Raw genomic sequence first — 15,095 nt, 5'->3', positions numbered from 1 at the left:
AAGTTCGTCCGGTAACCGATAACTGTCTCAAAAACTGTCGAGAAAAATAAATTTCCCCCGGATATTAAAAGGGTGGGAAAAGTGCGTTTGTTCACTCTGTGCCTTTAGAAATTGACGAAGGATTTTGCTTAACTTCCGTTTTCCTCTTGGGCAAGACTGAGGATCCCCCGGTAAGTCGTTGAGTGTTAGCTTAATCTCTGACCCAGATCCTCCCGTTCAAGTGTGTAACCGCTTCGCCATAAAAGGTCTCAGTAAATGTTGCATTGTCATGAGACTTGTCACGAGGTGTCCGTCATACGCTGAAGATTAGAAATGACGCCTTGCATCAGACGGTATGAAAAGACGCCTTAAGTGAGCTCCTGGAAATATATCATTATCTTTAATGTCAAACGGTTTACAAAATGTTTGGCCATTTCTATTTTCTTTTTTTTACTCCTTGTTATTTTGAGATCAGAAAATATGAAGTGCTGTGGAATATTTTCGTGTTCGGAATCGAAACGAATCGAAATTAATTATTCTGCTGGAAATGCGAGATTTGCTTAACATGGAAAGTTAGAAAATGGCTACGATTAGAATACATTCGCTCCGACGAAGGACTAACGCTCGAAACGTCAACTTTTGCAATCGTTACGGTGGCCAATTTACCACTTCAACTTTGTTGATATATCCAAGTTATTTCGTTACTCCCACCGACGCAGCCCCAAACAATTTCTTTCGAAACAATCAGCCTTTATACGATTAGAATAGCCTGCGAGTAGTCCTTCATTGTTATTACGTCGACATGAGCGTTTCTTCGGGCCTTGATCGATGGGAGCCGGAGAGAGTTCTGCAAGGGAGCTTATGATAATTAGCGTTGCAGGTCGTGCGTTAGACTTTCTCAAAGTCGTTCGCGCTTTCGCTCGCTATCGCTCGCTCGGCTCGGCTCGGCTCGCGCTTCGCGCTCAAAAGCGCGACTTGTGAGAAAGTCTAGTCGTGCGTTTCTCCGCAGGAAGATTTGAGACGAGTCGAGGAAGGTTTGCTGGGGATCTGGAATCCAAAAACCCGCAGGCTGGGGTCAATGAATTAGAGTGCCTCTTGACTGCCTTCAAGGGAAACAAGTGAAATCGAAATTTCCTAACTGTTATTCGTAAGAATCTGCCGCCTAAGCTGTATTACCTCCATTCATAGCTAGACGGAAGTCGAAGCATGCTATTCGAAAAGTGTGGATTTGATTCGTACTCGCGGGAGAAAATAGAAATACAGTCAATGTGGAGGGAAGGGTGGGACGCTATTGTATACAGTACCAGCAGTACATACCCAGACCTTCCAAGGCCAAGCCATTTCAGTCACAGTTTATCTAGATACGAGATTACTAACAACTAGACGCACGGGTGCATTACATTACATTCTTCAGATTGACAAGACGACCAGTGCTTTTCCTCTGAAGACAAAAGCTATTTTGCTAACTTAGAAGGGGGCAGTCAGTCTTTCGAATATTATGTTAATATGACTCATTTTAGGTTTAAACCACTTCGAAACTTGACTTCCTGGCTATCGATATATTTCCATTTTTTCCTTTTTTAACCCAATTTTTTTTAGCCTGAATTACTAGCAATTACCAAAAAGGGTTTGTTGAATACGCCAACTTTCAACCAGCAAACTGGAAAAGTTAAATAAGGGTCTATCTTTATTTACTTATTTATTTTCCACTACAATTAAACAATATATGCGGTAATATAAGATTCTAGGGAAAAAAAAACCATATTTTAAAAGTCAATATGTTATAACAGGGACGTAAAAAAAGGTTTACTTTAACACGAATGATTCTACTCTCATAGCTTGCGCTCCAGGAACTCTCAGATAAAGAGAGTGAGACGTGCATGCGAGAAAGCAGATACTCTAAGCGTACGCGCACGTGGATTTTTCTACTCGCGTGGGGGCTTAACTCATTCGCGCAGGCTACATTAATCAGTATCTGCGCCGAAATCTTATTTGGGTCAAAAAGTCTTTATCTCACCACACTGGAGAGCATTTCACTGAACTTTTGCTTTAAAAAGCGAAGTAGGTCATAGTCAAAATGATTTCATTCAGCTTAGTGACCTACAATCGGCGACAAATTTGTTGAGACATTAATCTTTTCACTTCCCCCCCTCCCCATTCCTTCAATTTTAACTCTTTTGCCCTCGTTAAGTTAACCTACTGACCGCCTTCCCCCATAAAACAATTTTGTATCGTGACTCCATGAATTTTTAGCCAAAGTTGAATTGGGAAGGGGATCTGTTAATAATTTGGAGAAAAAAGATTAAGATTAAAAGATTTAGCGGTAGAAACAGGACTGCTATTCTACACAAATAGAACTCTTCACACATGATGTGTTAACTAATTTTGACGCTGATTGTAGCTATTACGCATTTATACAATTATAGGAATCATTTGCTAATCCTTATTGGCTAATTTCATGTTGATTTGATAAAACCTAATCCTTTCGAAGAAGCCCGAGGACGTTCCGAAAATATCCAACGATTTCCTAAAAAGTTACGACACAACCACCTCTCCAGTGTTTTCGTTTCTGAAATCAGATGTTTCGGGAGATGTACGATCACAGACAAAGCCCGATCTTTTCTTGGGTTTTGTCGAACTCGGCTATTTCCTTTACACTTTCCTTCTATTGTCATGGCTGTAATAGTACAAGACATTTCTTCAGGCGTGAGCAATTGGTCGACAAGTGTAAGCTGGTATAAGAGAAGCATTTTCTATGTGCTCACCAAGCCTTTACTTCCAAGAAGTGAGAACTTGCTCTCTACTCAAACAAAATAAACCAAGGCAATCCAATAGGCTAAATTGAAAATTGTGAAAGCAATGACGAAAGCTATTCTCGCGATTATTTCTACGTCTTTGGAATTGATTTCTTTGCTGTCTGGTGGCGATGAATCATCCTTTGGAGACTCTTTGCCGGGCGAGTGAGTCTTTGCTTCTTCCATCGAATACAGCCCACCTCTGTAACACGAGTAATCACTACTCAAATTGCCGTAAGATTCATGCAGATGATTCTTTTGTAGAAATGGTGCCTTAAGCATTAAAAAACTCCTCTGGAAATGTCAGAGAAAAAAAAATTTCAATGCAAAGTTTAATTTCGGTAATAATACGCTACTAATGTTGAAGTTTGGAGAGCATGAAAGATTTATATGAGTGCTCTTCAACCCACTAGATGCTTCAAATCTCAGTGAATGCACACCTGACGCAGGATGCGATTCAGTTTTACAACATATTGACGCGGTACTGCTAGAAGTTCCCTATGTTGCGATTTATTGCGCACATTCACGCCATCAACGCTCACAGTAGTAAAACGAAGTACGCATCATTTGCGAAGTTGAATTTGATTGCGTGAATTTACTAGCTAAGTTATGAAACTATTAATGCCTTTTCAATACCTTTGCCCTTTCCTTGTGTATCAAGATAATGTACTCCAACATGGTACACAGAACGAAGAAGAAACTTGTCATGAGATAAACGTCGATAGCTTTCACGTACGAAACTCTCGGCATAGTGGAGTTGACAGAGCCCCATATGGTAGCAACTGTCAAAAGTGTTGTGATGCACAACCCCACCCGGGCGGGGGTGGCTTTGCTGTCGACAAACAAGGACATCCAGGCCACAAAGACCACTGCTATACAGGGGATGTATATCTGTATCAAATAAAAACCCATCCTTCTTTTGAATGTAAACGTCGCCTGAAGAACTGAGTATTCACCTGGTTGGAAATTAGAAAAGAATTCGTGAAATTAGACAACTTGTCAAGTGAGAAACGTAAATAATAAGGGTTGCTTCTGTAGTAACCTAAGGTCCTGTAAAGGCCGCTGACCGGCAAGCGGCAGAGAAAACCCGAGAGGATTTATCAAAGGGTTGTGTTTTCACCAATCTGTGTAGTATTTGAGAATTCGTGTACCGAACATAACATGGTGTCAGGACCGGGATACGAATACTAGTCTAGCCGAAACCATTTTGCGAGCGGATCAGCTGGACAAAGCAGAGAAAAAAAAAAGGACGAATCAACTTGTTGTGCCTCGCACGTGGTCTCAAACAAGATGGCGGAAGGCATGCCTTTCAGGTAAAACCACCAGAGCCCCTGGAGATTTCGACGGGAAATCCGGCCTTTTCGTGGGGAAAATAGAAACAGTAATTCGAAATCTACCTCAAGGCAACCGGAGCGTCGAAGAAACCGGACGAAATGAAGGTAGGACTGCTATTGAATCACTTCCTTTACTTACCCGAGCGTGACGATCCCGCGGGAGGAGAAGACAAACTCCCGGCCGAATTATGCGACGATTATGCGACCGTTTTAGCAAAGTTCGACGAATACTTTCACAAACGAGACCCTCAACTCATGCTCCGAGAGAAATTTTGTCTTCACCCCACACGAGATTGGACACAAACCTTTGATTCTTGGGTTGTCATTTTCAAAGAAAGAGCCACTGAGTGCAAGTTTCCCGCAAATTTCTATGAGTAAGCGGTAAGGGACAAACTTACCTTTTCCTGCAAGGAAGTCAGCTTCAAGCTCAAACTTTACAACGAGGGAGCAGCCCTTTCACTGGACAGGACTATTCAAATACTATCACTGAAGGAAGCTACGAAACGTGTGTTGCAAGAGTCAAGCAAGATCGAGAGTATCACAAAACGAGAGATAGCTCCTTACAGCGGAAACGGCGCTTATAAGGGAAACAAGCCAGATCCTAAGAAGATACCCTTCCAGGAACGCGACAAAAGTTGCGGATACTGCAACCGCCAGCACCCCCCAGGTAGGAGGAATTGTCCAGCTGCAACAACGAGATGCATCAAGTGCAACAAAATTGGACATTTTCCTGAAAAATGCAGGAGTACACCTGTTAACTTGGTTAGTCAAGTTTAAGAAACTGAGGGTGATTTTTGCCTCAAATTTGTTGGAGTAGTTACAACGCCCAGTTCAATTTCCTTACCTATAACACCCAACATAGAACCAGCCACCATTCATCAAACCTCCACCTCTGACTCTAGTTGGTATGTCAAGCTTAGGGTTCAAGACCAGAAGCTAACATGGTGTATTTACACTGGTGCTAAAGTATCTGTAATGCCGGAGTCCCTTTACAAGGAATCGTATGGGCCATTATCAAAAGCAGACAGAGAGCTTGTTGGAGCAGGAGATGTTCTCCTGAGGACCCTTGGATTTGCGCTTATGAATCTTGCCTTGCACAAAAACTCGAGTTAGCATGGGTGGAGACCCTTGCGTATAGAAGAGATAAGATATGTAAAGAGTATATGTGCGAAATGAAGGACTCAAACCACCCTCTCCAACCTATTCTACCAACACGCTTAGACGATACTTGTCCCTATAACCTCAGACACAAATCAGACCAGTTGTATCGTTACAGAAACGTTACTACCTGTAGAACGAAGCGCACCGAAGACTTCTTAAATTTTAAGTATTTTTAACAAATGTGATGTATGTTCCGTGTGGTGTATATAACTTGTACTTAATGTATACAGAAATGTACATAGTCGTTCTTATTAAGTTTTCATTGTATCATAACTCGTTAATTCAGTAAGTTACTGCAAGAAAAGTTTAATAAACCATTATTATTATTATAAACCAGAATCCAGGAAAGAGTATACATTGTCAAAGGGGCATCCAAACTGCTTCTCGGGATACCCGCAATTCGCAGCTTTGGCCTTACTCGTGAAATACCAGGAACCTACAGAGTCAATCCAGTCGAGCACTCGCGGTCTCCTGATTTTCCACCTCGACTGGACGTAAAGGAGAACACTGTGAAGCAGTACCCGATGCTCTTTCAGGGCCTAGGCAAACTGGAAGGTGAGTACACTATCATCGTCTGAAGGATGGGGTCACACCATTTTGTTTGACCACTACAAGGCGGGTTCCTTTACCCCTCATGAAGAAAATAAAGCTTGAACTACAACGCATGCTGCAACTTGACGTCATAGAACCGGTAGACGAGCCGACCGACTGGTGTTCACCCATCGTGGTAGTGCCGAAGGCGAATGGGTATGTTCGGTTATGTGTAGACCTTACTAAGCTCAGCCAAGCAGTTCGTTGTGAAGTGTATCAAATGCCTACTGTCGAAGAGACACTCGGTAGTCTTACAGAAGGATCAGTTTTCTCCAAGCTTGATGCCAATTCAGGCTTTCATCAAATAGTCCTCAACTCAGAGAGTGCTAAGCTAACTACCTTCATTACGCCTTTCGGAAGATTCATGTTTAAACGTCTGCCCTTCGGAATATCATCAGCCTCCGAATATTTCCAAAGGAGGATGGATCAAGAGCTTTCAGGAATAGAGGGGGTGAGGTGTCGTATGAACGATATTCTAATCATGGGAAAAGACCAAACCCAACATTATGAGCGGCTCAGAAAAGTTCTCGACAGGCTAGTAGAGAGAGGACTTTCGCTCAACCGCGAGAAGTGTTTATTTCCCCCAAAGCAGGCTGCAATACTGCAAATTTTAGAATATCAAATATTATATACGATATTAGAATATCGTTCATACGACACCTCACCCCCTCTATTCCTGAAAGCTCCAGATCCTCGACAGTCAGGGGGTGAGGAAACATCCCTTAAAGGTCAAAGCCATTGTGGACATGACAGAACCCAAGGATATTGTGGACCTGAGACGATTCTTAGGATTAGTCAATCATCTTATGAAATTTAGCCAAAATTTTGCGGAGAAAACGAAGCCCCTATGAGACTTGCTTAAGAAGGAAAATGCTTGGGTGTGGGGCCCAGCCCAACAAGAAGCTTTCAAACGCCTGAAGACAGAAATGGCTTCGGAGAATGCACACGCTCTGTATGACCCAGAAAAGGAAACAACTGTTTCCTCAGATACAAGCAGTTCTGGACATGGTGCAGTCATTATCTAAAAGCAACCATCTGGTGAACTGAGGCCAGTTGCCTGCGCTAGTAGGTCCATGACCGTAACTGCTAGTAGGTCCATGACCCAACTGAATGTCGCTATGTCCAAATCGAAAAAGAGGCTTTAGCTTTCACGTGGACACTAGAACAGTGGGCAGACTTTTTGGTCGGAATGAAATTTAAAGTACAAACAGATCACAAGCCATTATTACCACTGTTTTCCACCAAGCTTATCGATGAGCTCACAGTGCGCATTCAACGTTTTCGAATGAGACTCCTGAGATTCGACTTTGCGATCGAACACGTTCCTGGTAAGGCCCTGTATACAGCCGACTCACTGTCCAGATCTACTCAGGACAACGAAGCCCCTGCATCCAAGTCATGGAATGACTTACTCAATGAAGTAGAGTGCTACGTGAATGCAGTACTTGTCACGTTACCGGCATCGGGTCAGCGACTGGATGAGATCCGCCGTGAAATGAACAATGACGATGCAGTATGTACAGAATGGGTGGCCAGAGAAGAAACGCCGCGTTTTTGGGCTAGTGGCAAAGTATTGGAGTGAATGCGGTACTCTTTCCCTCCATAATGGGTTACTTCTGAGAGGGCGTCGACTAATTATTCCCCCTAAACTAAGGCCAGATGTACTGAGACTCCTACATGATGGACACCAAGGCATAACCAAGACGCACGCAAATGCTGCCTCGTCAGTCTGGTGGCCGGGGATCTCTTACGACATTTGCAAGGTTTTGAGAAGCTGTGCTATTAGCGAGAAGTACCGGAGAGAACGCATAGAGCCAATGAAAGGCACTGCGCTTCCTAATCGACCATAAAGTAGAGTTGGCGTGGACTTCTTCCAGCATGAGGACAAGACCTATCTCATGGCCATAGATTATTTCTCTGGAGATGTAGAGGTTTGCTTGGTGTCCAAAAGCGTGAACACTTGCCAGACCATCTTACAATTAAAAAAGATCTTCAGCAGACACGAGATTCCCGAGATTCTCTTCACTGATAATGGTCCTCAGTTCGACTCACGCGAGTTTACAACCTTCTCTAATTAATGACTGGCACTTTGAGCACATCACTTCTTCTCCAATTATCCCCAGTCCAATGGAGAGGTCGAACGTGCCGTGCAAACCATGAAGAGGATCATGAATAAGAGTAGCGACGAATACTTAGCTCTACTGACTTACATAGATACTCCATTACACAATGGCTACTCACCAGCCCTACTCAGCATGGGCCGAAAGTTACGCACCAGAATTCCTTGTCACGATGAGCTGCTGCCACAGACCCCCGACCATGACTAGGTCAAGAAGAAAGAGAGAGAATACCGAACCAAAATGAAGTCCTACTACGACCACAGACAGAGTCCATGAAGGAGAGGAACTGTTCCCTGGCGATCGCGTGTGGATCCCAGATATGAAAGTTGAGGGAACTGTGATCAAGCCACATGAACGTCCAAGATCTGTAGTTTTTCAGACACCAAATGGCAAAGTGCGAAGAAACAGGAGAATGACTCGAAGAGCTCCCAAGGATGGTCGTCGTTCCTCGTTTGCCCTTAGAAGCCGTGACAGCCCTGAACCATTTATGAGACATGGCCCAGTAACAGACCTTCCTACTTACTTTGCTGCGATTCAAGACAGCCCAGTACCAGACTTTCCTGACATACCCGATGCGATCAGAGAAGCATCCCGACATTTGCCTACCCCGCTTGGGAACCAAACAGTAGAGTACAAGTCTTCACAGACGGAAGCGTGGTCGAATCGTCTCAGGCCTAGAGGAGTTAGTAAAAGACCACAGAGATACGTCGAAGAATGTTAGAAACTGTTCTTAAGAACTCTTAGGACTGTTTATACTTATTCGTGTTTAAAAGGAAAGGAGATGTAGTAACACGAAGTCCTGTAAAGGCCGCTGACTGGCAAGCGGCAGAGAAAACCCGAGAGGATTTATTAAAGGCTTGTTTTTTCACCAATCTGTGTAACATTTGAGAGTTTGTATACCGAACATAACAGCTTCCTTCTGTGATTGTTGTCCAAATCTAGCCCCACCTTCTTGACCAATCGGATTAAGAACTGAAAAAAGAACTCTTGAGGCATTTGCGTTTTCCCGGGCCTCAGGCATTTCGCTTGTTTTTCAAGTTTTCGTTGAAATCTCATAGCTTCTTTGTGATATCTTACTTTGGCCGTTGTGTTTTCTTTTGAGTCATTTTAACAAAACAAAGTCGGAATGCGCCCTGAAAACTTTGACTCTTTTCACAAAGTACCGCTAAATCTCGTCTTACTAGCTTACTCCCCCAATAATGACTATATCCTGGCATTTGTTATGCGTGAAGCTGGATTGTATAACTCCCCTGTTTCATTTTGCTCACGAGATGAGATGTATGTAGGATAATGTATCACAACATATTTACTTTTTGATTTCTCCTTAACTTTTGTGATAAGTTACAAACGAAGGTTTGAAAGGAGGTAAACGTCGGCGACAAACGCGCATGTGCATCGGAACGGCTTCGATACACCTGATCACTCGACTCACCAGCAACGTACTGAACTCGATATACAGCGGTAGACATGTTCGTCATGTAAAACTGCGCCATTTCCTTGTCCAATACAATCACGCCTGGGTCGGACTTCCAGGTGAAAATCAAATGGTTCGTAGGGTAGGCATCTGTGAAAATGTATTTGATTAGGAGAAAATTATTATAGTATGGAAAGACGTCCAGGTTCGTGACTTTATCCGTTTTTCATTTCAGAAAGCTTGGAGCTCGTACGCGTATTCCTGAAAAATTTTAGCCGATTTGAGTGGATATATTAGAGTGCTTTCGATCGCCACAGCCTATGATACATTTCATAAATATTTAAGTGAGGTAACATTGAAGAAAAAGGGAAAACAGGGGAAAAGAACAATTCTAAATCAAACCATCCGTTTCGCGTAATTTCAGGTTTTCTTTCCAACTTGGTTCGATGGGAAAGGTTGGGAAAACTTAGCCCATCGCGTGGTCCTTGCGTTCAAACTTACTCCTGTTTTCTGGTCAGTTATGCACATTGGGTAATTGTAAAAACTGTGCGGCACTTACAGCTCACAATGCTCAGGGAGCAAGTTTGTTCATCCATGGGAAACGTGCGGAAATTCATGTGGCACCTTGCTGTCAGAGTTGCTCTGTTAATTAAAGTGGAAAAAAAGGTGTCACAGCTGTCATCTTAGCAATGTTTCCCGGTCGTATGGTGAGAGTCGAATCGCGCTCTAGTAGTTTTAAGTCAAAACCGTTCCCAGGACCTTTTCCCTTGCACTGTGAGAGTAAAGTATCTCCTCTCCAAAAACAAAACATAACGACCTCGCTTGGTCTCGAACCAGGACCTCTCGGCCTAGAGTCCAGCGCATCAACCGTTAATTCAACGCGTCCTTTTTTTTCTTATTCTTTTTTCATCAATTCACTTTGCATGATCAAGATTTGGAGGCTCAAGAGGCATCGGTTCTGAAACTGGAAAGACCCAAGAGGGGACCTGGTAACTCTAAAATTATCATTACGGCACAACCTCATTTCGCAATCACAATTCCAAACGAATATCAACAGTCTTAAGTCAGGTAGAGCTCTCTATAGAACTGCGTGAGCACTCATTCTTGAAGAGGCATTTTCATGTAAAATAGACAGGATACATCGGGGTCATAAACTAACCTCGTTCCCCAGTTTACCTCTCCCACTGGAGAGATATCCACCTTGTGATTTGTAGTAAGGACATTGTGCATGTGAGATTTAGTAGCGTCCACAAACATTGTGTCTGGGACCCAGATGTAGTCAGCTGGGTGTTTCGTTCCCATTGTGAGGGTTATCATAGTTGTCATGTTATGACTAAGCCTACTGTCTTGCCAACGTTGGCGAAAGAACATGTCCAGCCCAAATTCCTGCAAATACAGCATCATATTGGAGCAGACTTCGCATTGAAAGTGGACATCAATCTAAATTGCATTAGTTTTTCTCTATTGTGCAAAGGTGATTGGTTGTGAAAACTTGTGCTTCCTTCTCAGCCAATCAGACGCCAAGGAAAGGCCCGCGGCAGCGACTTGGTCACGCACGTTTTCCCGCGCTTTGTTTTTGCTTGAGTTCTAAATGATTCCTTGTAGTATTTTCCTACGTTAGTCGTGGCCAGTGATTACTTTTGTTTTTAGTTCCACGACATTCAATTAAAATTATTTTACTTAACTTGGATGAATATACTTTAAACAGCCTTATCTTAAGCTTTAAGCGCCTCCGGCTAGAGTAACAGTGAGGTCTCGAAGCTTTGTTGTGGTTTGTTACCAAGCTATGTAAATAGTGAAAAACCTGTTTTGAAAACTTGGAAAAAGCTGGAAAGAGGTTGTTTAATATGTTCAGAAATGACAGGTCTTTTATTATGACCTACAAAGGTTTTCTGGAGAGGTGTGTAGCTCCGAACTTCTCGGCATTGATCATTCAGCGGCCAAAATTAAAAACTTGTCGGAAAACAGGAGCTTAATTCTCGACCGGGGTAATGCTTTCTGACTAAAACTTCAAAACTTATGCACTGGCCGGGAATCGAACCCGGGCCTCCCGCGTGGCAGGCGAGAATTCTACCACTGAACCACCAGTGCTTGACGGGTATGTAGGGAAAAATTTATAATAATGTAGATTACAGGCCTGAAATTTTTTCAGGTCTGATTTTCACTATTGCTTAAATAGTGCTTTACTGCGAAGGATCGTGCACATATACGTTTCATAACCGCAGTTCATATATATGTATTTCATACATATGTTTGTTGTTTAATATAGATTTTTAATTTTTTGGTCCGTGCTTTTGGACTTTGAAACTGTTCACTCGTCAATAAGCTCGTAGAGACGTTTGGCGTTTAAAAATATCATTATTAAAAGTTGAAAATTGTATTCCCAAGCGAATGCTTAAAGAAGCCCGACGTCCCCTGTAACACCTTCCCACATGGCCATTATTCATCATTACTTCTCTTCAAACTTCTACTACAAAGAAATAGGTTTTTGTGGCTTGTATGTGGCCAAATTTATCACACCTCAAATTTGAGGTCGATTTTCAAAACGTGAGATTACCCTTAAAAAAAAAAATAGAAAAACGGTCAGTGCCTCCCTTTGCTTAATTTATTCTTCTTGATGGAGAATAATTCTCTTTGAAATACCCTCAAAGATTAATCTGAGAATTCTAAGAGGTAAAAATATACTGAAAAGACAGGTAGATGTTCTGGTACTATAGTATATCGCTTCATACCAGAAAATGTTACTGACTGCATACTTACCATGTCCACTTCTCTGATGTTTCCAAAGGATGCCACTGAGAAATCAACATGGATTTCGACTGGGTGACCTGCAGTAAAAACAACAAAGGCTTATTAGGTTGCATCTGAGTCGTGGTCATTTGTGTGTCTTCATTACAGTGTCTACTCTTTCGAAAGATATGTAAAACCATGTTTACGCGAGCGGAAAAAGACTGTTTGAACCTTTCCTCGGCACTGCCTTGTCTGAACCGTTTGTGAGTGACATAAATGTTGGTATTTCTCATGTCTAATCTTCCGTTTGAATAAGACGATCAGGGATACATTTTGCTAAAGGCTTTGCAATTCTGTTTTCTTTTAAAAGGGAATTTCTTTAGTTTCAGTCTTTGCTTTGAGCGAGTGCGGACATTTCTTCCTCTTCCATATGAAATTCTAATTTGTTGCAGATTGTTGGTACTACCTGTAAAACGTTTAGACTATCTTTATGAAGATCACAACTAAGTAACCACCAATAGAGCTTGAATCTAACGACCTCTTCACTCAGATTTGGAGTCTAGCGACTACTGTATTAGGCCAGGGTACTCGGCTCTTAATGGAATGTAGACAAAGCAGGCTTACATTGATTAACAGAAACTGAACAAGTAGAACACGGCTAAAGACACATGTTTACCTGTGTAATTTGGCCTGATTCGAGAATCGTAATTCTTCAATAGATGTCGTAGGTCTTTCGTTAACTGCTGGTCAGTAGAAGCAAAAGATTCAGTCCTGTATAAAAATGATTGACAAGATTAGCGAAAACGGCGAGATACGGTATTTGATCACGTTGCACCCAGTGAGCTCATTGAAATTAACAAATAGTGAAGCCTTGACTGTGTGCTGTTCTGTTGTAAAGCACGCAGAAAACGGCTAGAGCACTAAAGAAGTGTAGGGAGAAACACGACACGTAGTCAAGTATTTGTCCCTATTTCCTGAGTCCACTTCCAAATTGGCAGATGGCGAGCCGGATTGCTTAGGCCCCAGCTCCGCGTTATGTAATCTGATAGAGCATGCTCTTTCAACGAATGTCAGCGCTCGTTATCTCCGAACTTTATCATAATACCTTGCAGAGAATTGCCGGATTACCGAATTACCGAGTGTTCCTTTACAGTGAAGCAAAATACCAGAACTATCCACCCCCTCCTGTCTATTCCATTGTCTACCTTCCCTCCCCTCCCCTCCCTTCGGACTCAAAGAAAAACTTCCTCATTTTAACAGCTCGAGTGACCATGGTTGGTCGGACGAGCCACCAATAATACTGAGATCCTTTGGAAGGCACTCTAAAACAACGTTTTTTATTTTCGATCGTCTTGCAACTCACAATACTTCATCGAATCGGAGGAAATTTAGCACACGAAATCGAATACAAATGAGCTGTTTTTATAAGTCCTTAATACAATGTAAATATGCCGGTTTTGAAAATAATTCTTCCATGTTCTCACTACGAAATTGAAGTCATTGTGTACGTGTTCGTTTCTAAGGTTACACTTTTCAGTCTTTTCAATGATGGTTATAAATGGCAAGTATTAATTATTAATCTTGATAGTAATTGCTCATAGTTCAGTGAGGATGTTTGTAATTCACAGGACGATCTTTGATCGTCAAAATAAGTTTTGCTTGCCTTTGAAAATCGTAGGACCTTCCGCAATGGCTAAATGTCACGAGGGCTATTATCACTAATAGACCAAAGTTGACTTCTCTTGTGGTAGGAAGTCCCATGATCGCCGTAGATCTTTCGGTTTGAAAGACTATACTAGAGGTAAAAAAAAATAAACCTAGATCAAAAGTTGAATGAATGAAGAAAAGCGAGATCCTGGGTCGAGGCAAATAAATTGAAGACAATAAAAAGAATTCATTCAAAGCCTTCCACTGTCTACAAAACGTATCCGGACAGATAAGCGTGCGGGCACCTGAGAATGCAGGTACAATAATAAATTTTTTGCGAAGTTAAGTTTTGGAGTAGAGACAATATTTTTTCTGCCCCTTTGCAAATGGCAAAAAGCCTTTTTTTTTGGACGAAAGCGGTTGAAAAACTCCCAGATTCATGCCTTAAGACTAAATTTTCAATAATTATTATTTTACGTCATTAAATTACGTGTCCTTTTCATTAAATTTTAGATTTACCTTTTAAATGAACTTAGTTTCACTCGGTGTGACACTCTTTGATAGTCCTTCAGCGACCCTCTGCTGACAAGTGCTTAAAAACTTTGATATTTTCTATCGCCTTTATGTGCGTTTTGGCTGCGGCATCTGTTGATAGCATGAGTACAGGATAAAAAATCTTAATCAGTTCCTTTTCACCTCACATTAAATATTGAAGACCTTCAGCATATGTATGGTGGAGAGAAAGGGTGCATTATGTCTTCTGTAACAAAGATGATCAAAAGTGAGGAGATTTTATCGAGTGAAATCGGTCACGCTCTCAAAGATCACTCCTTGGAAAGATAAAATTGGTATCTTCATGAAAGGAATTTTTGGCGTAATACTTCTCCCATAAAGTCCGACGAAATAGCTTTTAGCGTACAGATCTTCGATTAAAGAACGGTGTGGATAACATTCTTGAAACCTAAGGCAGTTGTCATTCTGAAACGATTTCGAGCTGAATTTGTTATAAGCTGGCGAGTATTGTTATTGGGTTACGGGGCAATAATAAAATAATAAGTACTTTGAAAATATGTCTATATGTGTGATATCTATCGTAGTTAACAGGCGGCGGTGGTAAAAACGGGAGTGCCTCAGAATTTATGGATGATTGTCGTGCTGATAGGGAACAATATTACCTACTGCACGCACCGCCTCATTTAATGCTCGCACAACCAACTTATCACGCTTGTAAGTGTCCAGGATTTGCTAAGAATCTTATAAGAATGTAGCTTTTTTCATCTCAGCTACTTTCTGCACCAATTTACGAACCCGTATTTCCTAAATT

General features: G+C 41.9%; 1 protein-coding gene, 1 long non-coding RNA gene and 1 other non-coding gene across 3 annotated transcripts in view; 1 reads left to right on the top strand and 2 right to left on the bottom strand.

Moving 5' to 3' along the window:
* LOC111320838 (uncharacterized) overlaps positions 1 to 15,095 on the top strand; it is a 40,070-nt gene that overhangs the window by 1,455 nt on the left and 23,520 nt on the right. The window lies entirely within an intron of this gene.
* Positions 1,649 to 14,539, bottom strand: LOC111320811 (glycine receptor subunit alpha-2-like). The gene is made up of 9 exons (XM_088741600.1): positions 14,291 to 14,539; positions 13,788 to 13,919; positions 12,801 to 12,895; positions 12,155 to 12,222; positions 10,554 to 10,780; positions 9,954 to 10,036; positions 9,413 to 9,544; positions 3,411 to 3,730; positions 1,649 to 3,068 (listed from the first exon to the last, which is right to left on the bottom strand). Exons 2-9 carry the CDS (start codon positions 13,883 to 13,885, stop codon positions 2,784 to 2,786), a joined length of 1,308 nt encoding a protein of 435 aa, XP_088597726.1. The 5' UTR covers positions 13,886 to 13,919; positions 14,291 to 14,539; the 3' UTR covers positions 1,649 to 2,783.
* Positions 11,415 to 11,485, bottom strand: Trnag-gcc (transfer RNA glycine (anticodon GCC)). Its single transcript has one exon. It is a non-coding gene; the product is annotated as a tRNA-Gly (tRNA).

This window comes from Stylophora pistillata, chromosome 12 (genome assembly GCF_964205215.1).
Source record: "Stylophora pistillata chromosome 12, jaStyPist1.2, whole genome shotgun sequence".
Lineage (NCBI taxonomy): Eukaryota > Metazoa > Cnidaria > Anthozoa > Scleractinia > Pocilloporidae > Stylophora > Stylophora pistillata.
Note: the sequence above shows the minus strand (reverse complement) of the source record. Positions and strands in the feature narration are given on the sequence as shown.